The 25,192-nt window shown below is 33.6% G+C and overlaps 1 protein-coding gene across 2 annotated transcripts in view; it reads right to left on the bottom strand.

The window, feature by feature from the left end:
• The window catches only part of SPATA6 (spermatogenesis associated 6), a 108,537-nt gene that overhangs the window by 41,088 nt on the left and 42,257 nt on the right, over positions 1–25,192 (bottom strand). For both annotated transcript variants that reach the window (XM_045548078.1, XM_045548080.1), the window contains exons 6-9: positions 23,973–24,053; positions 19,245–19,538; positions 13,209–13,296; positions 4,498–4,538 (exon numbers count right to left, since the gene is read on the bottom strand). In XM_045548078.1, the coding sequence (XP_045404034.1) occupies positions 4,498–4,538; positions 13,209–13,296; positions 19,245–19,538; positions 23,973–24,053 (504 nt within the window). The remainder of the gene's footprint in view (positions 1–4,497; positions 4,539–13,208; positions 13,297–19,244; positions 19,539–23,972; positions 24,054–25,192) is intronic.

Below are 25,192 nucleotides of genomic sequence, written 5' to 3'. Positions count from 1 at the left end.
CTTGTTAATTTCTAAATGACTATAGGTATAGGAATATCTTTACAATACAAGTCTTTCTCTATTTGGACATAGTACAGTCATGTGTCACTTAACGACAGAGATACATTCTGAGAAATGTATAGTCAGGCGATTTCATTATTGTACAAACATTATAGAGTGTACCACACAAACCTAGATGGTATAGCCTACTACACACCTAGGCTATATAGTATAGCCTATTGCTCCTAGGCTACAAACATGTACAGTCTATTACTATACTGAACACTGTACTGAATACAATGGTAAGTATTTATGTATCTAAACATAGAAATGGTACAGTAAAACTATGTTATTATAAACTCATAGAACCACCGTCATATGTGTGGTCCATCAGTGACGAAAATATTGTCATGTGACACATCTTTTCCATTTATCAAGTCTACTTTTCTACCAACGTAAATTCTAAATATCTGTCTAATCTCTCTACTGCTATCAACCGACATTACTGCAACCCCAGTCCAAGCTATCACCATTTCTCACCTTTAGTAGACTATTTAACAGTCTACTAACACGTCTACCAGGATCCACTCTTTTCCCAGTCCAGAATGATACCACAATCCAGAATGATATTTTCAAAGTACAAATATAACCACGTCACCTGTTTAAAATAATTTCATTTGCTTCCCACTGTGCTTAGGATAATCGCCAAAATTCCTAACATGGCCTAAAAGATTTGATCCCTACTTGTTTCTCCAGCCTCAATTTATACTATGCACCTACTCATGTCTTTACTTCTAGAAGCACTGGTCTCTTAGCCACTGAACTTTCATAACTGTTATTTCTCCTTTTCTCTTGCACATGTTCTTCATTCCCCTTTTTATGTAGTAAATTTCTACTCATCTTCAGAGATCAAGGTTCTCAAGATATCTTTTCCATTCTCCTTGACTAGGTCAAATCCTCTAATGTCAAAGCACTATGTATGTCCTCCACAATATTCATGACAGTTCCAGGTATATATGAATTTTTGTGATTTTGTTAATATCTCTTTCTGTACCATGAAATATTCATGTGGGCAGAGATGATTTCTAGTTTTGCTAAATTTTTATTTCCAGCATAATACTTTCAGTCACATAATCTTTTTTTTAAAGAGAAATAGAGAAGTTGAGAGTAGGTAGGGACACAGTATTCTTGATGTGACAGAAATGGCTAGCTGTCCACCACAATTCAGCTTTCCCTTCTCCATAGTAGAATTGTTGCTAAGAAGCAATCTTTGCCTTTAGGTGAGGGAATGTGATTAGTTCTTGGTAACAGAATGTAGGCAAAAATGTTAAGTGTCAATGCTAGGCCCAGTCTTTTTAGAAATAGATAAGCCTTCTCCATGTTCTCCTTCAACTTACACCATGTGAAGAGGACAGCCAAGGCCCTAGCATAAAGCAAAGCCATAAGATGGGTCATTACATCAGAAAATAGCAAGCAGATCGAAAGTACCCTCAATTTAATTGGTATGTGATAAAAACTAAATTTCTACTATATTAAGCTTCTAAAGTTTGAAGGTTTATTTATATAGCAAAAAGCATTAGCCCAACCAATTCAGAAATTGGTATCTTAACGTACTGGCCCTAACAAATATCTACATATACAGTGGCTTATCAGTTGGAGGCAGACAGCAAGGGAACAGCTATTTTCAAATGGAAAATCTAAGATGTATGTAATGGAGTGGCAAAACATTTAATAAAACTATAGCCTGCAATAGCTTGGAAGACAGATCATGTAGCTTTCAAGCTTACATTCTAGGAAAACAGCTTGACAGAAAAAGAATAGTACTTTGTGTTAGCTGTTATTTGTTTATAGCAAGGGGTTTCAAGAAAGTGATGAGCTCATATGGAATCAACTTAAGTGTCCATTGACTGATGAATGGATGAAGAAAATGTGGTATTTTCTTCACACACACACACACACATACACACACACACAGACACAATGGTATACTATTCAGCCTTAAAAAGGAAGGAAATCCTGTCATTTGTGAGAACATGCATGAACCTGGAGGACATTATATTAAATAAAATAAGCCAGGCACAAAAAGATAAATATTGCATTTTCTCACTTATATGTGGAATCTAAAAAATTGAACTCAAAGAAGCAGAGAGTAGGATGGTTGCTAGGGGCTGGGGGTCGGGGTTTGGAGGGAATGGGAAGATGTTAGTCAAAGGGTACAAAGTTTCACGTAGACAGGATGAATAAGTTCTGGAGATCTATTGTACAGCATGGTGACAACAGTTAATGGTAATGTATTGTATACTTGAAAATTGCTAAGACAGATTTTCAATATGCTCACCACAAAAAATATGTGAAGTGATAGATATGTTAATTAGCTTAATTTAATCATTTTTGCAGTGTATACCTATAACAAAACATCATGTTGTACCATAAATATGTATAATTTTTATTTGTCAATTATACCTTAATAAAGCTAGGTGGAAAAAAAGAAAGTGATGAACTCAGGAAAAAACTCTCTTTCCTATCTATGCAAAGTATATCTCTCCAGAGAACTCAGACAAGATCCCACTTTTCTAGAAAATTTTCTGTGGAGTACTTCCAGCTTCATGGCTCTTTTCCTTATAGAAATCCTATAGTGTTCTACTACCTTAATATTTATTAACTACTATGTGCCTGTAAGAAAATAATACTTTGTGCTTTTCATGTGCAATGCTGCAGATGTATTTCTACAAAAATCTACCTCTTAAATACAAAAATAATCCTGTGAAATTACTACCTAGTGCCCTCCAAAGGAAGCCCTAAAAGTAAAGAATACAGAGGTGAAAGTGGAAGGAAATTAAAGGCGGGCTGAAGTGTAATTCTTGGCAGAATTAACATGGAAAAGAGAACTATTTACATCTATCTTTACATGACATGGACCAGCCAATTTATAGTTAGATTATAGCTAACTTAAGATAGAGATTAATGTCCTATGAACTTTAGCCCTCTCTCTCCATTCTCTATTTTTATATATTTGGTTTATTTTTTTCCTATATCCACACTATGTATTAGACAATGTGCTAAATACTAGCAACTATCAATAAGCAAGGTCAACAAGGTCCTTGTCATACTGTGTGTGCATGTTTGCATATATTCTACATAATGGTGTGGAGTTGGACTAGGTGAATCATGCCAGGCCCAATCTCCTCTAGAGAGAGCCTTAAACAAGGTATAACCTAATGCAAACATCATACAGGGACAGCCCTATCTATGTAAGTGCTATATTCGTAGTCCATACCAATGGTTCGCAAATGAGAATCCTTCAATAGGTAACAAGAAAGCTGCAGAAGAATCACCATGAAACTTGTTAAAAATAAAAAATTCCAGTGTCCATTCTCAGCAATTTCAATTTAACAGGTCTGGAATAAAATTTTATAAAGTTCCACCTGGATGATTCTGACACTGGTTGATTTGGGCACTCAGTCACACAGTGCCTAGACTTATTACTTAACTGTTGCGTATTTCTTTTTTCACAGTCAAGGCATGGCAAACTATGGTGCTATTCACTACTAGGAAGCACAAAATAAATTGTTTTCAAGTTAATAAACAAATGTATTTTAAGGAAAGCTGTGGTTTTTGTTTTGTTTTGTTTTCCAAAGTATAACACTTATTATCGAGAAGCTTTTTCTTCGGGACAGAAAAGACAAACTGTGAGGAAGTGCTTCTCAAGATGGAGGACATTGACTACTAGCAATATGACAGATAATTAAAATGGTACCCAAAATGGTTTTAGATGATAACACAAATCATTTTACATGGCACAAAGACATACACTAAACAACACGGAATCACAGGAAAAAATGTATTATCTTTTCAATTCTCTTTCAATAAAAAATCCGCAGTTAGCTATTGGAATGTCTCTTACACCTCGCTATCATTGCTTGTCTCACTTGAAGAAATGGAGAGCATTCCTCAGAGACTTTGGCAAACAACAGTATCTAGCTGAAATTTAGTAACATTGTTTTATTTTCACCATAGTATTTTTAAGACTATCATCCATGTAAAGCATGTGATATACTGATTTTTCATTACTCACAATAGTAAATAAATAAATAAAAAGAAAGTAAACTTAAACAAAATAGTATAAATTGTATGTAGATATTGCAAAAATTATGAGGATGCTTTGTAAATGAATGAACTTTGAAAATACTACTAGGTGAGGTATCACTACAAGTAACAACTGATTTCTCTCTCCCCCTAATGCACACATAAAAACATAAATATATACAAACACAGGTCACATAATTAATTAATCCAAATAAATAATCAAAAACCATGAAATACTTGCAGGAAGACATTCAATGAAAAGTCTATTACACCCCTTGACAAAGTAGCCAAAATAATATTACATGATATGATAATTACTATTTTTGTATTATTTTACTAACTGAATTTGATAATGTCTGTCTGACTATGCATACACTTATGCTGTTGTCTGAAATCCATGACAATTATTATTCTGCAATTTATTAGACAAACCTTATAATCCTTGGGTCGGTAGCAGCCAAGATGAGAATGATCTGAAAAAGGATGTACAAAATAATTAAAGTATAAATATTTCACAGGAAAAGGAAGTTGGTTTCATCTTTGATTTTTGCTACTATCACTGTTTCTACAATTATAATTTATACAGCAGATTCTTCAGAAATACTTCAAAATCCTTCAATAATGTTAACATCATCAAAGATGATAAGCCAACCAGTTAAAATCTGTATTGGTTCTTCAGCAATTAAGTGATTTCACAAATACTATTTTCATCAGAATAAGAGACATATGAACATAGACAGGAATAATTTTTAGTTGACAAACTAATTTATATGAAATAGGTAATTTTTAGTTGATAACCAGTTTATGATAAAATATAATTTAGATGGTAGATTTGATATCGTCAAAGCACATGTGTTCCTATTCTTGGAGTCCATGCTAGAATCAAGTGGGTGTAATGAAATAGGACCAGCTTTAGAGGGTGGTAGCATACTTGTAGTGTATAGACTTTGTTGACAAATATATTTACATTATATTCCAAGCACCAACTGTATGACCTTGGGCACATTACTTAACCTCTGTAAGTCTCAGAATGCTAACATGTCTGATGTACCTCTTTCATAATATTGTTTTAAAGATTAAATTAGACATTACATGAAAGACACTAAAATAAATGTTAACTATTATTACTAACACCATCATCAACATTATTACTATTGAAATTGGACAAGCGTGGGTCCAATTTCAAGTTCTGCCAACTATCAGACATATTGTTCTGGTTTCATTCCCCACTTTAAAAGTATGAAGACATTGCTTATCTTACCTCAAATTATACAATTTGTGAAAGTTCCTAGAATAATATCTGTCATATAGTGGATTTTAAAACTAATTCTAAATCTATTCCTTAGATAACAACCACTACATTGTATATGCAGATGTTGGGTTTTATTCATTACTTAAAGGAATCAAGTTTCAAGAATCAATTTTTAAGTATTATAATCTCTGTTATATTGATATCAAGAAAATTCAAACCATAATTTGCAATTCTACTTCCTCACTCACATGCTTCAGTCAAAAGCACTCTAAGATTCTATATTTTACCTTCCCAAACCGCTCTAGCCATAAAAAAAATAACTATATGGAGAAAGACCTAAGACAGTCTATAGTCAGCAAATTTTTTAGCATTTTTTTATTGCACAAGATATTGTTTGCTAGGTTCCCTGAACCACACCAGAAATCAGCTGAAATATTAATGTCTTTCACACAGGCCAACTTCTCCATTTAATGCCAGTAGGAGTCAATTTACTTCAAGTACTTTTCAAAATTAAAAAAAAAAATAAATCCCAGTCTAACTCCTCTTCTACAGAAGTCTAATATACAACATGATCACAAACAGCAGAAGAAGCAAAAGAATGACAAGGACACACTAAGCCTAATTCTCTAAAAATACTAACTTTGAAAATTAAGGTAATAACTTCTGGAAGTGGTATATATTTTCCGGCAGCTCACATAGTATTAAAAGTTTCAGTATGTTAAAACACCGATATATCTCCTGCTGGCCACAGACCATTTATAAATTTACCCTAATTCAAACAAGTTTATAATTTTCTTTCATTTTTATAAATTAAGCTATTACTTTGGTCTGAGGTTTCCCAATGTTCATATTTAATCACCCTCACCACCAATTAGGTACTAACTATATTCTAAATTCTGGAAATAAAGGAGATAAAAGTCATGGCCCATGACCATGAAGTACTTATAATCTATTTTGGTTAAGTTATACAAAGTTGAATAGCAGCAGTATAGAACAGCTTAAATGTCAGAATGGTACAGATTATTAATACTATAAAAAGTTGTATCAGAGAGCAATCTCTCAAGGTTAAAGGTAATCAGAATAAACTTCCTAAAGGTGGAGAAACTTGAGCTGTGCATAATAAATAGGGCTCACTTAAGACAAGTATGAAGAAAAAGTAAGCTAGTTCAGATCCTGTGTGTGTGATCTTGAACAACTTATTTCTTTAAACCTCAGGTTTCTTCATCCATAAAATGGGAATTAATTAGTCTCTAAATTTCATGATGTTACCATGCGTAATTAAACAATGCGATATAAGTACTTAGAATAACAGCTAGCAGAAAATACACATTCAGTAAATGTTAGCTATTATTTGATTCTCCATTAACTTCACAAAATAGGTGTTATGAACTAAATGTTTGTGTACCTCCAAAATTCATATGTTTAAGTCCTAACCCCCAAAGTGATGATATTTGGAGATGGGACTTTGGGGAGGTAATTAGTTAGATGAGGCCATGATAATGGGGCCCTAATAATGGGATTAATGTGTTTATAAGAAAAGACACCAGAGGGCTTGTTCTCTCTCTCTTTCTCTCCTCTCTCTTTCTCCGCCCCCCATCCCTACCCACCACCCCCACCCCACACACCCAAAAGTCATGTGAGTACACAAGCAAGATGGTGGCCGCTACAAGCCAAGAGAGGAGATCTCAGAATGAAACCTACCTTGCCAGCACCTTGATCTTGGACTTCCTAGCCTCCAGAACTGTGAGAAAATAAATGCCTTTTGTTTAAGCCACCTAGTCCATAGTATTTTATTATGGCAGCCTGAGCAGATTAATACTAATATAATAGGAAGGACTGATTATTTCTACTTTGCATTCCAGAGACTGACATCCTATATAACTAACAAGTGATGGAATTGAGTCTTTTATTAGTTCAGTGATACTTCCACTAATATAAGGATAGTAGATTTCCCTATTAGAAAACAAAAGCATATAGGTGAATAAAAGTGTCATTAGTCTCAAAAATGATATCAGATTATGGATTTGCTAACCAAATTAATGTGATATATAATCAAATTAATAAAATGCCAAGTAGTGATTAACAGTTCTGGTTAAAAACAAAATGTGACAGTCATAAAAACACTTCCTGAGCAACCATTAATAAGAAACTAAGATCCACTTTGCCCCTAAAGTCACCATTCACACTGAGATGTGTTTGATAATTTAGAGCCTCTGCATCCTTCTTATCTCCATAGTTGACCTTCCTTTACAGGCTCAGATATGACTCAGTCCCAAGGGACCAATCCTAACTTTTTAAGCAAGGACTTAGGAGCTTTAATCTAAAACTCATCTCTCTGAATCAACTCATTCTTTCTATCAAAGTAATTCTTCAACCAAATCCTAACAATTATAGTCAATATGTGTTGCTCCTATGTGTCAATCCTTATTTTAGCAACCTCCATAGTACCCTACTATGAAGGATACTGCTACCCACTATCTCAGTCCATTTTGTGCTCTGCTGTAACAGAATATCTGAAACTGGGTAATTTATAAACAGAAATTTATTTTCTTACAGTTCTGGAGGCTGGAAGTCCAAGATTAAGGTGCCAGCATTTGGCAAGGGCTTTCTCTCTACGTCATCATATGGCAGAGGGTGACAAAGGAAGGAGAGGGCGAGAGGGGGCCAACGTTCCCCTTTTATAATGGCACCAATCCCATCAGTGAGGGTGGAGTCCTCATGGCCTAATCACCTCTTAAAGGTCCCATCTCCTAATATTGTTACAATGGCAATTAAATTTCAAGATAAGTTTTGGAGGGGACAAACATTCAAACCATAATACCCACCCTACCCCAATGCCCATGTAACATTCTAAGGTTGGCCCTCTGCTCCCGTGTGAAAATACATGGAACACACGGCTAATGCTTTTGCCATGACTGGCAGCAAAGCCAAGATGTCCAGCTTTATAAAATATCTCTAGATGATCCAACCTTCTAAAAAAGAAAGGCATATACTAAAGTGTTTCTCACCTCTTGCTGCATTCAACTGAAACCATTTACTCCAATGTCTAATATTCTTATTATTTTCACTCCTATAGTTGTCAAAGTCTCAGTAGCAAAAAATCCCAGACTTTACCCCTAACTTATTTTTCTTGTCTGAAGTCTGGCACACAACAGGTTCCCGTCTTACTAGTAACTAGAAGAGCGATGAAATGGCTAACAAGTTCATAAATAAACATTCAATGCCATTAGTCATTAGGAAAATGCAAATTAAAATCACAATGAGATAGAACTATATACCCACCAGAATGGTCATAATAAAAAAAAAATAAGAAGTGTTGTAAAGGATGTAGAGAAACTGGAAACCTCATATACTGCTGGTAGGAATGTAAAATGGTGCAGCCACTTTGGAAAACAGTTGGTCATTTCTTAAAAAGTTAAAAATAAATTTACCATATGAATCAGTAATTCCATTTCTAGAAATCCATTCAAGATAAATTAAAACATATTCCTACACAAAGATTTCAGTGAAAATGTTCATAGCAGCTTTATTCATAATAGCCAAAAAGTTGAAACAATCTAGGGGCTGAGGGAGGGAATTCTAAAAATAGATTGTCATGGTGATTCCACAACTGTACAAATTTATTAAAAATAATTTAATTGTACACTTAAAATGTGAATTTTATGGTATATAAATTATATCTCAATAAAGCTGTTAAGAATGTTGAATAAAAATAGAGAAATAAGAGTTCTTAGAAATGACATCGTTCAGCTGCTACTACCCTTTAAAGGACAACAAATCCAACAGGAGGGACAGACACATTTACAAGAAAACTACAACAAATGAGATATTTTGCTAATGAGTATGTACATGATGACTACATGCTACTTTATTGAGAAAACATCAAAATTACCAGTTATTGTTGTCTATTCAAGATGTAACACATTAAGATTTGGAAATCTAATTTATTTTACTTTACAACTTTGATGGTTACTCTACAACAGTAACCATCAAAGGGATTGGCGACAGTTCATTAAAGATTACAATCTTAATATAGAAATGAAACTCATAAAAGAATAGAGTAAGAGAATAAGTTTCCTCCAAGAGAGGAGACAGATTCTAATATCATTCCTAAATTCCAAGCAAATAAAAAAGGGGGCCAGGATGAAGCCCTTGATTTCCTCTTTAAATGCACAAATGACTGGATAAAGCTTCCAGTCTTACATTACAAGAGATACTGGGTTCCTTCAAAAGGACCACACAATTTACAATTAGAATTATATACCATGGTGATTCTAGATAGAGACAATGTGCTTGAAAAATGTATTTTTAAAAATATACACCTTAATGAAAGTAGAGAAAGTAGTAGGAGAATGGTGAAAAAGAAGGAACTTGGGGCTAGAAGACCTGGGTTCCAGATTGGGCACGGCCACTTTGTAGCTCTCTAACAAGTCAATTAACTTGTCTAAGCACGTGCTATTTTTCCTCAATCAAATATAATACAATCCATCTTTATATGATTATTAGGAAGATGAAATGGGTAAATGCTAGTGAATATGGCATCCTATAAAAACAAGAACTATTAGGCAAGATAATTTGGCAAGCAAAGGTTAAGAATTTTTACAAAGCAAGATCTCAGGTGAAAATTCACTATGTTTAAGAGGCCCTACCATAAGAAATTGCCACATGTATTTAAATAGTTGATGAAAACACAAAAGTTGATGGACCTGCCCAGCTGCCAGCCAGGAAAAAAAAAATGTAGTCAAAAGACTAGGGGCATTAAAATTAGAGAAATGAGAAGGGAAAACTCTTTAGTGCAGAAAGTCAACTAATAAATGTACAAAGACTAACAAATATTTAAAAATCATTATTTGGCAAAAATCACAGTAATAAATTGTTTCAGGCAACAATCATCAATGTATGCTAAAGGAGTTAAAGTTGAGGAATAAGAGGACACTGCATAGTTTCAAAGTATCTTCCCATAATTACAAAGGAAAGAATTAGCACCTTTCTGATGGATAAAAGTGGCAGACACCATCTTTATCAAGTGAGTAAAATTAACTTCACCAGTAACAAAATAGCACTACATACCTCCTGACATAACGTACTGAGAGTAGCAAATGATTTGTATTCTGGAGAAAAATTAATAGCCTAAGTCTAATCATGAGGGAAAAAAATTAAATAAACCCAAATTGAGGGACATTCTATAAAATAACTGGCCTGTGCTCTTCAAAATTATCAATTTAATTAAACACAAAGAAAGACTAAGGAATTGATCCATATTAAAGAAAACTAAAGAGAAATAACAGCTGAATGTTATGTATGATGTGGGATTTCTTTTGCTATGAAGATATCCTTAGGACCAGTGGCTCCCAGCCTTTTTGACACCAGGGACCAGTTTCATGGAAGACAATTTTTCCATGGATGGGGGCGGGGGGAGGGGGCGTGGGTAGGGGTAGAGCTCAGGTGGTAAAATGAGCTGTAAATATGGATGAAGTTTTGCTCCCTTGCCCACTGCTCACCTCCTGCTGTGGCCCACTGCTCACCTGCTGTGCAGCTCATTTCCTAACAGGCCACCACGGGGATTGGGGACCAAAAATTAGGACAGCTGGCAAAATCTGATATAGGTTTATAGATCAGTTAATATTATTATATCTTTGTTAATTTCCTACTTTTGATAACTGCATCATATAAGATAATGCCTACATTAGTCTGCTTAGGCTGCCATAACAAAATACCATACACTGGGTGGCTTAAACAACAGAAATTTATTTCTGACAGTTCTGGAGGCTGAAAGGTAGAGATCAGGGTGCCAGCATGGTCAATTTCTGGCGAGATCTCTCTTCCTGGCGTATAGATGGCCATCTCCTATTAAGTCTCCACATGGCAGCGAGAGAGGGAAAAAGCAAGCTCTCTGGTACCTTTTTGAGTAAGGACACTAATGCCATGATGAGGGCCCCACCCTCATGACCTCATCTAAACCTAATCACCTCCCAAAGGCCCCATTTCCAAATACATCTCATGGGGGGTTAGGGCTTCAACATATAAATTTTTAGGGGATACAATTCAGTCTATCATAATGCCCTTGTCAAAAAAATTTATACAGAGACACATACAGAGAGGGCACAGAGGGGAAAGAGAAAGAGGGAAAAGGGAAGCAAATATTACTATTTGTAGATTCTGAATGAAAGATATATGGGAATTCTTTGTACTATTTCTACTTTTCTGTAAGTCTGAAATCATGTCAAAATAAGAAGTTAAAAAAAAGCAATTGACCTCTCTGATCGTAATTCTACATAAAGCAGATTGAAAGTTACTAGAAACTATAACAGTTCTGCCAGCAAATATATAATTGTCAAGAGAAAGACACTTGAATGCTCCAAAAATATCTTCCAAAGAAACATTTATGTTGAAGTTAGTTTCCTTTGGCTGTTCTTAAAGCTCATTTTCCATGTCCATAAGTTTCTTCTAAGAGGGGAAACAGAGTTTAACATCTGTTTCTAATTTCATATAATCTGCTATTCTGAACATAAAAGACATATTGATTATCACATCTATCTCTCTGTTAGTGCTAAAAAACCCCAAAATAAACAAGCACAAACTCTGCATGTTCTCAGAAAAGAATGTTTCATTTCCTCATTTAACAAAAAGAGATTATACACTACAGTTTAGAAACAGAAAGAGATGAAGCTCACTCCATGTTATGATTCTATTTTTTTTTAGGCTATCTCATTTTTATTCCTTTATGACTTTCTCAGTGTGTAGTAAATTAAAGTAACAGTGGCAGAGAGGCTTAGCTTGACTAGCTCCATTTTGCTTCTGACCCCCTGAAGCAATATCCGTTAGGTTAAAAGCTTCTGCTTAGCTCTTCACATTAGTTTACAGTTCAACTCTTAAAAAAAACATAACCAATCCTTTCCCAAAACTAACTCCCAGGGAAATGAGGAAAGTATACACACAAATAACAACAGTATATTAAAGATTTATAGGAAAATCGTGACCTGACCTCCATCCTTCAGAGTTAACTGACCAATAACAAAGAAGTTTCACAACCTCCTTGGAACCTCACTGATACCCAAATGTCTGTGGTCCTTACTTATCTCTTTCAATGCCCCCCTTCTCCTTTCCCTTAACATAAAACAAGCCTAAACTCATACTAACTTAAAATGGTTCTTTAAGACATTAGTCCTCCATCTTCTGAGTTGGTATGAACTTGGACTCAGTTACAAAGGCTGTTAGTGAGTAACTGCTTAACTCACTAGCCAATGTCTACAGATAATAACACTCAAATACCCTTAATTACATAATGCTATTTAACCTTCTTCATAAAAATCACCATCATATAGTATTTAAAAAGCAACCTATCTAACCACAAGGACTAGGGTTAAAGGTGAAAAAATACTCTTATAAACTAAACTTAAAGAATGTTATCTTTTTATAAATATAAGTAATAACTATTATAATTATAATAGCAGTTGATATTTATTAAGTATCTTGTGTACTAGTGTATTTTACATGGTAACATTTGTCATGTTATCTGCATTCTTTAATAAATAAACTGATTATCAAAGTATTTAAAATTACTTAGAATGGGTTCTATAGTCAAATAAGTTTAGAAAATATTGAGTAAAACCAAATTAATCAAGCTTTTTTTTATAATAGTATAAGGTATCAGTTTAATATGCTAATATGTATTTTGAAGCTTAAACAGGAAGACGGTTTATAGTAACACACAAATTCTATTATTTTAGAGAGTACCTATATTGATGTCCCACAAGTTGTAAAAAGCTACATTATATCATGTTATCCAATAATACAGCAAAGATTCTGTTTTTCTTAATTGATGCCAAGTTAAAGGCTTGATTGTAGCTCAGGCAACTAAGGAAACGAGCAAAGATAAGTTCTAGCTTACCATTGTGCATCCTTGACCATCCATCTCTTTCACAGTCTCTGCCAGAAGATCCAAATAAAGTATCAGCCCTGGGACTTGGGGGATCAACCTAGAGGAAGTGGGATTTCAATGTAAAAAAGAGCTTAAATATCCCCAATCCTTCAATCTCATGACACCAGAAAAACAACTAGGGTACAGAGACCACATATCATCAGGTTAACATGATGGTGCTTGTAAGGGTCAGGCATGTTTCAAAGTCAGAGTTCAGTTAATATTTTGTTGTTCATTTTTAAGTAAAATTGAAATCAAAGTTCAGAAATTTTTATATATTTGTACTAATTTAAAATGAAGAGATTTGCCGTTGAAATGTCCATTACTCCATTGCCTATTTTGCTTTCCATTAAAAGGTTAAAAAAAGAGCAATCTATTTAGCCATATTTAAAAAACAAGTCCAGCCATTTGTTACTTATCTCCTTAGCATGTACATTTTGAATTCAAATAGTGTCTTCACTTGTCTGTGTTCAGAGGCTAGCATGCTCAGTGCCTTACAGCTTACTATAATAATTGTCAACCATATTTTCTAACCAAAAATAAAAAGTCAAAATGACATAAATGTGTAAAAAAGACACCCCTATTCATCGAAGCTAAAAACTTTTGTGCATCCAAGGACAGTATTAAGAGAGAGAAGGCAAGCCGTAGAATCACAGAAAATATTAACAAATCATATATCTGATAAGGGGTTATTCTCCAGATTATATAAAGAACTCCTACAACTCAACAACAAAAACCAGATTTAAAAATAGGCAAAAAACTTGAATAGATATTACTCCAAAGAAGGTATACAAATGGCCAATAAGTATATGAAAAAATGCTCAACATCACTAATCATTAGGGAAATGGAAATCAAAATCATAGTCAGATACCACTTTATACCCATGAGGATGGCCATCATAAAAATAAATAAATAAATAACATTTAGGGAAGATGTGGAGATACATGAACACTTTTGCACTATTGGTGGAAATGTAAAATGGTATAGCTGCTTTGAAAACAATATGGCAGTTTCTCAAAAAACTAAAAACAGAATTATCATATGATCCAGCAATTCTATACCTGAGTATATACCCCAAAGAATTAAAAGCAGGAGCTCAAACAGCTATTATATTTGTACACCCCTATTCACAGCAGCGTTATTCACTTTGTACACCCATGTTTACAGTAACATTATACGTAATATCTAAACAATGGAAGCAGCTCACATATCTACCAACAGATGAATGATCAAACAAATGTCATATTGACATATAAGAGAATATTATTTAGCCATAAAAGGGAAGGAAATTGTGACACATGCTACAACATGGATGAACCTTGAGGACATTACGTTAGATGAAATAAGCCAGTCACAAAAGGAAAAAGAATGTATAATTTCACTTATATGAGGTACCAAGAGTAGTCCAATTCATAGAAACAGAAAGTAGAATGGTGGTTGCCAGGGGCTGGGGGAGGCAAAAATGGGAAGTTATTGTTTAATGGGTACAGAGATTCAGTTTAGCAAGACAAAAAAGTCCTAGAGATAGATGGATGGTGCTGATGGTTGCGCAACAACATGAATGTACTTAATGTTACTGAATTGTGCACATAAAAATGGTTGACATGGCAAATTTTATGTTATGTGTATTTTACCACAATTTGCAAAATAAAAATTTTTTAAAAAGAGAGTGAAAAGGCAACATACACAATGGAAAAAACATTTGCAAATCATATACATGCAAGGATCCAGAATCCAGAATACATAAAGAACTCTTACAACTTAAGAACAAAAAAGACAAAGAAGCCAACTAAAAATGGTCAAAGGACACAAGTAGACATTTCTCCAAAAATAACATACAAATAGTCAACAAACACATTAAAAGGTGCTCAACATCATTAATCATTAGGGAAATGCAAATTAAAGCCACAATGAGATACTTTACACCCACGAGATGGCTATAATAAAAACAAAGCAAAACAACAATAGAAAATAACAAGTGTTATCAAGAATGTGAGGAAACTAGAATGTTTATATATTGCTAGTAAGAATACAAAATGGTGCAGCCACTGTGAAAAATAAATTTGTACACAACTGTTCATAGAAGCACTACTCACAAAAACCAGAAGGTGAAAACAACTCAAATGTCCATCAACAGATAAATGGATAAACGAAATGTGGTGTTTATCCATATAATGAAATTCTATTTAGCCATAAAAATGAATCAAGTACTGATACATGCAATATAGATGAAACCTCAAAAACACTGTGCTAACTGAAAAAAGCCAGATACAAAAAACCAAATATTGTTATGCGTCTATATGAAATGGCAGAATAGGCAAATGCATAGAGACAGAAAGCAGATAGTGGTTGCTAGGGCTGGTGAAAGGGAGGAATAAGAAGTGAACTCTTATTATGTACATGGTTTCCATTTAGGGAGATGAAAAAGTTCTGGAACCAGACAGTTGAACAACACTGTAAACACCCGTCATACTGCTGAATTTATACTTTAAAATGGTTAAAAAAGTAAATTTAATGTTGTGTGTATTTTACAATAGGAAAAAAGATCCTATCCTGCATAAATGAAAAATAAAAAGGCTGTTTAATTCTTTTAGAATGGTTATGCCAGTTTGTTTGGAAGCATGCTAACTGATTTCTTAAAACTGTTTCCTTTTCCTTTAAGATTACTTTTCACATCATGTACATAAACTAGAATGTCTTTCCTAAAAGTGTTAACGTTTTGCATATTCATGTATCAAGTTAAAATTCTGTTTGGTTACCAATTTCTATGTGCTTTTAAAACCATGAATGGCTGCGGTGAGGGGACGGGGGTGGGCAGAAACCATGTCTATGTTTACATATACATTGGAAAATTCCAATTTCCTATTCAATAATGTAAGCAATTTTCTAAGTATAGGCTTAGAAGTATGCATTTCTGTTCATTGAAAAGCTGGAGAGAAAACCACTTAAATGAAAATTTCAAGGTTTATACCAAGCAATATTAGAATTATTCCATTCTGAACACTGACATAAAAAATAATAATAAAACAAACAGTTTAAGAGCAGTTATTTACTTAAACAATTTTTATGTGGCTAACCCTCACAATATTTTGGTTTATCTTTCTACATAGGCATTTTAATTAAAATGCTACCATGATAAGAATATAGTATATCCTTTCTTTTCCATTTAATTTGTAATTATGGGCAGACATAAAATTAAAGGCATTTTTAAGCTACAATCAAACATGCAACTAGGCTGGGCATGGTAGCTCACGCCTATAATGCTAACACTCTTCAGGAGTTTGAGACCAGCCTGAGCAAGAATTAGACTTCCATGTCTACTAAAAATCGAAAAATTAGCCAGGTGTCATGGCACACACCTGTATTCCCAGCTACTTGGGAGGCTGAGGCAAGAGGATTGCTTGAGCCCAGGAGTTTGAGGTTACAGTGAGCTATGATGATGCCATTGCACTCTAGCTGAGGCAACAAAGTGAGACTCTGTCTCAACAAAAACATGTAATGAAAACATTATCTGAATATTCTTCAAACAACCAAAAAAATGTGATCAACAATTAATGAATTCTATAGAAAACAGAAAAGCAATCACAATAACCTCAATAAAATATCATCATTTAAAACTATCCATTATACTATATACTTTCTTTTATAATTGAAAATCTATAACTTTATGTTACAAGAATAAAGGATTCATAGTCAAAACATAAAGATGAAATGTTGCTTAAGATACATTTAAATTGTTTTAAAAAGGTAACACAAAGAAAATCTGAACTTTCAGATGGTGTATGTCCACAAAGCTATTAGACTGCCAAAGGGGCATATTTACATGTTGGATTAATTCATTTTAGAATTTAGAAAAAATGGATTAAAAGTATTAGTCAGAAATATTTTTATAGATATCCCAAAAAGTTGTTTTGCTTCTATGGGTACTTAAATCTTGAGGTATAGTATTATTAAATATATTAATATATTATACAAAGAACTTCAAGAAGTTCACAGAAAAATGGAATTAAAAGATAAAAATAAAAAATATAAACTTTATTTTCAACATAAAGCTTTATCAAGGTCAAGCTGCTTTCTTGTAAGCAATGATACTAGCCATTTAGTCCATCCCTAAAGAACTGCGGGTCCTGGAAATTTAACCATGTCAATGTGGTCTTTTTTTACATTATTAACTGAGGAAAAATGGTTGCCCTTTACAGATTTTTTTTTAAGATCAGGAAACAAAAAGAAGTCAGAATGAGCCAAATCAGGACTGTAAGGTGGATGTTTAAGGACTTCCCATCAAGATTCTGGCAAAATTGCCGTTGTTCGATGAGAGGAATGAGTATGAGCATTTTCCTGGCGAAGCGCTCTTTGGTAAAGCTTTCACGGGTCATCTTCTGCCAAAGCTTTGGCTAACTTTCTCAAAACACTCTCATAATAAGCAGATGTTATCATTCTTTGGCCCTTAACAAAGTCAGCAATCAAATGCCTTGGACATCCAAAAACACTGTTACCATGAGCTTTGCTCTTGACCTTTGCACTTCTGCTTTGACTGGACCTCCTCCACCTGTTGGTAGCCATTGCTTTGACTGTACTTCATCTTCAGGATCATACTGGTAAAGCCATGTTTCATTTCCTGTTACAACTCTTTGAAGAAATGCTTCAGAATCTTGATCTCACTTGTTTAAAATTTTCATTGAAAGCTCTGTTCTTGTCTGCAGCTGATCTGTGTACAAAGGTTTTGGCACCCACCAAGTAGAAAGTTTGCTCAACTTTAATTTTTCAGTCAGAATTGTATAAGCTGAACCAGTTGAGCTATTGTTTCTGCTGTTAATTGTCAGTCCTCTTCACTTAGGGCACAGACAAGATTAATTTTTTCCTCACAAACTGATACGGATGGTTTACTGCTGCAGGTTTCATCTTCAGCATCTTCTCATCCCTTCCTAAAACTAACTTTCCATTTGGAAACTGCTGATTTCTTTGGGGCATTGTCCCCATAAACTTTCTGTAAAGCATCAATGATTTCACCATTCTTCTACTCAAGCTTCACCGTAAATTTAATGTTTGTTCTTGCTTCAATTTTAGCATGTTGCTCTGATAGGGTCTCTTTTCAAACTGAGTCTTATCCTCCTTAGTACCTCAAACTAGATTCTGTTCAGACATGTTATAACAAGTTAATATAAGTTTATTTTGGTGCAAAAAAATTTTGAAATCCATGCACAGTTTTGTTATAACACAAATTTTCCATGAACTTTCTGAAGTCCCCTTGTATTATATTAATTAGTATTTTTTATTAATTTAAAAGCTTTTGGTAAATAATTGCTTTTAAGGTAAAATACTTTATAAGAATTCAAGAAACTATGAAGACTTTGAGAGAGTCCTTTATTAAATATTCTGATATTAAATTTAGCCAAAGTCTACTTGACTATCATATTGAAAGTTACCCCAGAACACATATGGACACAAGATTCAAAGCAGGCTTCTCTATGGAAAGATTAGAACTATGCTACCCTTAAGTTAACTCTCTTCCCTTTCAAAGGCCTTCCCATACTCATAATTAATAATTTGCTTCAAAGATCCAATATACAAAGCTTACCCGAAGGACATCATTTCAAAGGAAATTTACTTTCCATTATAATTTTTGAAACGCCTGGGGTGGGTGGAGGGTCTTCCTTTTCTGAAAGAATATTTGGTTCTCTTTTAAAACCCTACTTTTCTATTTTAGTACTAATGTCAATTACAACCAAGTTCAATTTGTAGAGTTATTACACTGTCCATGGTATAAGAAGAAAGGAAATGGGTACTTGAGAGGATATGACACGGCATTTATAATGGAGTTTGATCTCTGCCAGGTTTAAAGACTGAAAAAAAATGTTCTTTTATTTTAAATTAATTTTCCATTTTAGATTGCTAGGCTAACAGTTCAGGAAAGAAAATTATTAATATAAGCTAGAAGTTGAAAGACATTTCAGCATATTTTAGTGGAAGAAAAGATTTCATCAGTTTCAAATGGAAATACTTACATGTCTAATCACAAATGGAGGTTTATCTGTTTCTTTTTTGAATTCATAGGGTCCCAGATTTAAATGGGCCAGCCGCCGCCTGGTGTCTTCAGATAGCTCACACATCCGTCTTTTTGTGTAGGGAGATGGAGAGTGTGATTTTGAAGAAATTGTAGGCTGTTCGTAGTTTTTTGCATTTATGCAATATTTACTTCTCTCAGGTGATTTGGATTTTTTCTTTTGTGATCTTGATGCTCTGCCTTGCAGTCTGCCATGTGATTTTTCAACTGGAGCCGAATGGTAAGTAAATTTATCCTATACATAAAAAATAAAAATTAACTTGGGCAAAAGAGATTTTTAAAAAAAACCTATTTGGAGAAAAAAAATGTTTAAGTAATTTAACTAAGACACACAAACTCTATCAAAGCCAACCAAATCAGTCCTTCCTATCTTCCTATCTGTGCTGATCCTGGGAGAAGTCAAACCCATATTCTCCTAGATAGATAACTCTTTCTACAGTAGTAAGCAAAGCACGTTCTATCAAACTTCCTTCTTAAGTCCAATTAACAAGGACTTCATAAAATTAAAGCCTAATACTTAATCATTTGAAAACTCTAGAAACAAAGTCAGAAAAATTATTTTTCAATATACTAAAAAATTAATGCAAATACTAGTTATCTTTTATATTTAAGTATTCCAATAATTGGCTATATAATTTAAGAGAACTGTGTTTAATAATGTTAAAAATATACATGTCTGATAAGTTTATTATTAAATTTTTACAGAGAAAACTATAAAAATAAGTTTTGTTCATGCTGATATTATATACATATCTACAACATGAAAATGTGAAGAATAACTTAATACATATTTTAATGAAATGCACTATTTGGATTCTATTAATACAAGATTAAGGATTTTAAGGTCCCACTCAAGCTATAATTTTATAATTCAGTGACAGATAATCATACATCTTAATTCTGGTCCCATATTTTTATAAAAGTAAAATGTATAAAAGATGTATAAACTTTAATAACTGGTTCTTATCTTCTAATAAAACTGGTTAGCAGCCTAAAAGTTTGATAGTAAAATTTTTTTAATTGTTATTTATAATTTTGTTGTATAATGAAGACAATATTTTATTCAAATAGTCTCTGCCTTATATATGCCTTAATAGTTGGATTACAAGTAAATAATATAAGATTTCTTCGTGTTTTATCTAGAATTATAAGAAGCTTTTTAAGTAGAGAAAATGGATTGCTAATGAATGTCTTCCTAACTTTAATCACTTTTAAAAACCACCAATCCCACCTCCCTCTCCACTTCCTCAACTCTCTTCCCTATTGTTAAAGGTATCTAAGTAAATAAAATACATATGTGAATGGAAGGGAAAAGAGTCAAATTTTTTTTTAAAGTAGATACATAGGAAAAAAATATATTTTCCTAACTAGAAAAATAAGCCTATAAGTTTCATACAGACCAATAACATCAGATTATTTCATCTTTCTTTCTACTATAGTTTTTGATATGCTCCTAGACCTTCTCCCATCTTGTTCAATGACTTCAACAAGCAATCCAGAATTTTCCTACCTTATTTCATCTATCTCTGTGACATCATACTGACTCACAGAAACAAGGAATGTTAGCATCAGAAAGGACCTCTGAGGTTTACTATTAATCATAAAACATTCAAGCAATGAATCTTTCCAAGACCTTGGAATTAGAGTGTCTATTTCTCAGCTTTAATTATCTTTTTCTATTACATCTTAGATTTCATCATTTGCCAGATCCACTGTATCCCCAACTCTGAAAATATATTGCTGACCAAAATCTCTTTTCTTCAACCTACTTCTTTTACTCTCACTGTTACTTGCCCTCCTTACCTCCTCAGTCCCTAGAGCTCTTTTCCAGAGTCCTTTATACATGTTTAGTATCTCTCACCTTCAGACCCAGCAGAACTCATAATCGTTCATTTCAGCAATGCTATAAAATTCCTTCTTATATATTCACCTCTGATTATACCACAACATAACTAACCCCATCTTCTTTCTTTATTAAGTTTTTGAATGCTGCATACTACTAGAGGAAGTTATAAACTATGCAGTACCTCCTACAAATGCATGCTGTCTAACCCTGCACATTCCTTAATGCACTCTGTTCATGCCTAGTAAAACTTAAAATAGTGGCTGTATTACACTGTTTATAAAATGGCTGCCATGGTTTCCTTTCCTGTATCCACACCTAGGGTAGTTTCTCCACTTACAATGACTCTAGGTCTGACCATGTGACTTCCTTTGGCCAATAGTACAATAGCACATGTAATACAAGGAGAGACTTAAAAAGTGCGTGTCCTCTCTTCCTCCTAAAAACTTTCCTGCCACCGTGTAAATGAGCTGGAATTATTAGCCTGATAGATGATGAGAGTCTTGTGACCATTGCCCCAGGTGAAATCAAGCTCATCACCAGAACTATAAGGCCTATCCCCAACCAAAAAGTTTGCCAGCCGCCAGGTATGAGTGAAACTATCCTAAACCATTCAGCCCTAACCAGCCAGTCCAGACTGAAAGAATGACCCAGTAGACCTACAGAACTATAAGAAACACTTTTTGTTTTAAGCCCCTAAATTAGTGAGGTTTGTAATATAACAAAATCCAGGTGATATAGCAGATTAACAAATTGATATTTAAAATGTTACTACTGATATTTAACAATTTAATAATAAAGTCTACATTGTAGTAAGAAGAATAACTGAGTAGAAAACTGGTTTTATTCCAGAAAAATTACAATAATATGCTAATTTTTCAGTCCATTCAATTGGTGACAAATTGACATCCAATTTGAAAATAAAGTGTTGAAAAGAATAAATCAATGAAATATTTGTAAACCTAAATAATTTTACAATACCTATTTACTCCTCTCAAAAATCAAAATAGTATATTTTGTACTTATCATTAAAACTAAAGATGCTGCTTTATAGCCATTAAAAACTTATAATTGTAAATATTAATCACTTGGGGAAAAAGTAGATTTATCACCTTCTTAAATAAGATCAAGGACTGTCAACATCCAGAATTTTAATGTAAAAGTGAATATACTCTGTTGTGCCTACCAGGCAATGTTTTATACCTTATATTTCAGCTATTGTCACCTTTATCTCCTCAACTATCTTAATTCTTATAAAATAGCCTTAGTAACAGCCACAATATTAATTATATGTCATATGCCAGGCACAATGCCTATATTCTCTAATTTAATTGTTACAGCAGCTTTATGAGGAACCTGAACCCAGATCTGTCTGTTTTTAAAGCATATTAAACACTGTCTGACACAAATGCCTATTTTCTCACATTTCTGCTCAATAAAGATTAAACAACAAATATTTAAATTCTAAGTCAAAAAAATAAATAAATGGAAGAGAATTATCAAAAGTTTACAGAGGAAAATGCTAGTTCATAAGTACAGTGAAACTACTAATGGGTAATGGTTTTATATTTAGAAAGGGCTCTTTCACTAAGCTGTACACTTAGAATGTACGTACTTTTCTATGTATATATTTCAGACAGAAAATTAAAAAGAAAAACATACTTCTCTACCTATCCATTACAAGGACATACCCCAGTGTGGATAGAAAAATTGTCCAGGGAAAGATTTCTAATAATTTACAAATGTTCACAGTGCACATCTCAAAAACAAGTCAATAACATATCTCATTTGGCAAACATAGGTTGTTAGATCTCTAAAAGCTGTCTCAGCTTACATTTAAAAGATAAATAACTACAGCCTGACTCTGAAATACTAAACATCTTGCTAAACAAAATAAGAATGGTCCCGTCAACAATTCTATAACTATATTTTACCTTTCTTAGTTTAAGTCACAGTTAGCATCCTCAGCAAATCTACTTAAAAGCTGATAATGCAGTAAATTAACATTCCACTCCTTCCATGATAGGCCCAATCCTGTCCTGTTTGATTGAGCCCTCTGGGCTTTCTATATTACTGGCTCTTCATCACAGACAGGTCATTATTACCTGATCACAATGTAACTGCATGAGTGAGGTCTAGACATTATTAGATAACCTGTAGACAAGGTAGTAAGGCCATCCTGGTGACTCAGTAAGAAGTTAGACCAGAATAGAATATTAGATCCAGATATCCTTGCTTACTAAAGGCAGTTTTCAAAAATACAGAAGGTACTTGGGCTGAAATGTCCAAGCTTCTCTTGATATGACAGCACCAGTATGGCCACCAAAATGAGCAATAGTCCCTTGAGGAATTCGAGACACTCAAAAAAGTACACTCACTAAACACCAATATCCCAGTCTGAGAACTGTGGTCACATTTGCTAAAAAGGTATCCTTTGAACATTCTGCAGAAATCTGTAACTTCTATAAGATTTACAGAAGCCTCCAATCTAGATCTCTGTGGGACTTCTTGATCCCAACATCTTTCTGGCAGCCTGATTTCTCTGCATTAAGGGGAAAAAAAAGCACATGAAGTGAAAAACAAAACAAAACAAAAAAACCATCATGGCACCCTCTATCATATGTACCAAGTTTTTCATTCTTACATTTATTATGATATAACCAAACTGTTAAATATCTATATTAGTTGTTTTTACTTAAACTAAAAATTGACCCCCCAAAAAGTGAAAACAGCTACAGCTCAAATAAAAGAATAATGCTTGTCAAATGGCCATAAATATGAACAGATATATTAAGCCAGTAAATACTTCAAATAAATGATTTTAACCTGAGTGCGGCACTTCCTTGAACTTATCAGACATTCAGTAATAACTGAAGTTGTAGAAAATTCCAGCTTTGGAGCAATTCCCTGAGAGGAAAAAGGAAGGTATTATTAGAGAGTTCCATTGTAAAAGAGATAATAATTAGTAATAAGAATATGAGCAAAAGTAATAAACAGTTATCAAGGTTCAGCTGCTTCATTTGTTAGTTTGAAATTCTTATTAAAGACCAAAACAACATAGTAAAGCTAAATGCCAGCAAGCAACAGTGTCATTGCTGATGATTCACTTATGAGTGACTATATTACTTTTAGGGGTTAATTAATATGTATTTTTATTTTCAAGTAGTTTCCTGTCAAATTGTTTTAAATTTTTTAACTATTATGTTATAGTCATAAATATATGAACATACTTAATGGATGTCAGTTTTTTACTTTTATAATTTAAGACATATTTAACTATATAATCAACAAATTAGTATGTCAGCTTGATTTAGCCATTCCACAATATATACATGCATATATCTCTCAAAACATCATGTTGCATGCCATAAATACATATTAACACAATTTTTATTTATCAATTAAAATTTTAAAAAATACTTTGGATAATCTCATGTTAAAAATAACAGAAATAAAAACAAGCAAACAAAAAAACACAGCTGCTAGGTATGTAGTTCCTGAAAACAGAACAGGAGTAAGTCTCCAAACATTTTTTCCTGTTAATGTAACTTATATTCAGATCTAGGAATGAATCAGGCTCCTATTTCTAACAACATTTCCATCATCAGCTTGAACACTGAGATAAGTGGAGACAAATGATAAAGTTCAAGGGACAGTTACAAGGTATCTGAGAAAATATTTGGAAGCATACAATTGTGCATTCACCAAACATTAAAGAATGTCATCTGTGCCCAGGGTTGTGGAAATCAGACATTGACCAAGAGGCCTACATTTGGCCTACAAACCCATGCTGTGACCAACTATGTCTGCTTGTTGTAATAGTTATCTATTAATATAAAACATATTACCATAAAACAGTAGTTTAAAACATCAGTGAACACATTATTATTACAGAGAGTTTCTATGGATCAGGAATCTGGCACAGGATGAGCTGTGTGTTTCTGGCTTGGAATCTCTCATGAGACTGTAGTCAAGATGTCATTTGGGCGGCAGTCATCTGAAGGCTTGGCTGGGGCTTGATAATCTGCTTCCCAAGAAAGCTGACT

Source organism: Lemur catta, chromosome 3 (assembly GCF_020740605.2).
Source record: "Lemur catta isolate mLemCat1 chromosome 3, mLemCat1.pri, whole genome shotgun sequence".
NCBI lineage: Eukaryota > Metazoa > Chordata > Mammalia > Primates > Lemuridae > Lemur > Lemur catta.
This window is presented reverse-complemented; position numbering and strand designations above follow the sequence as displayed.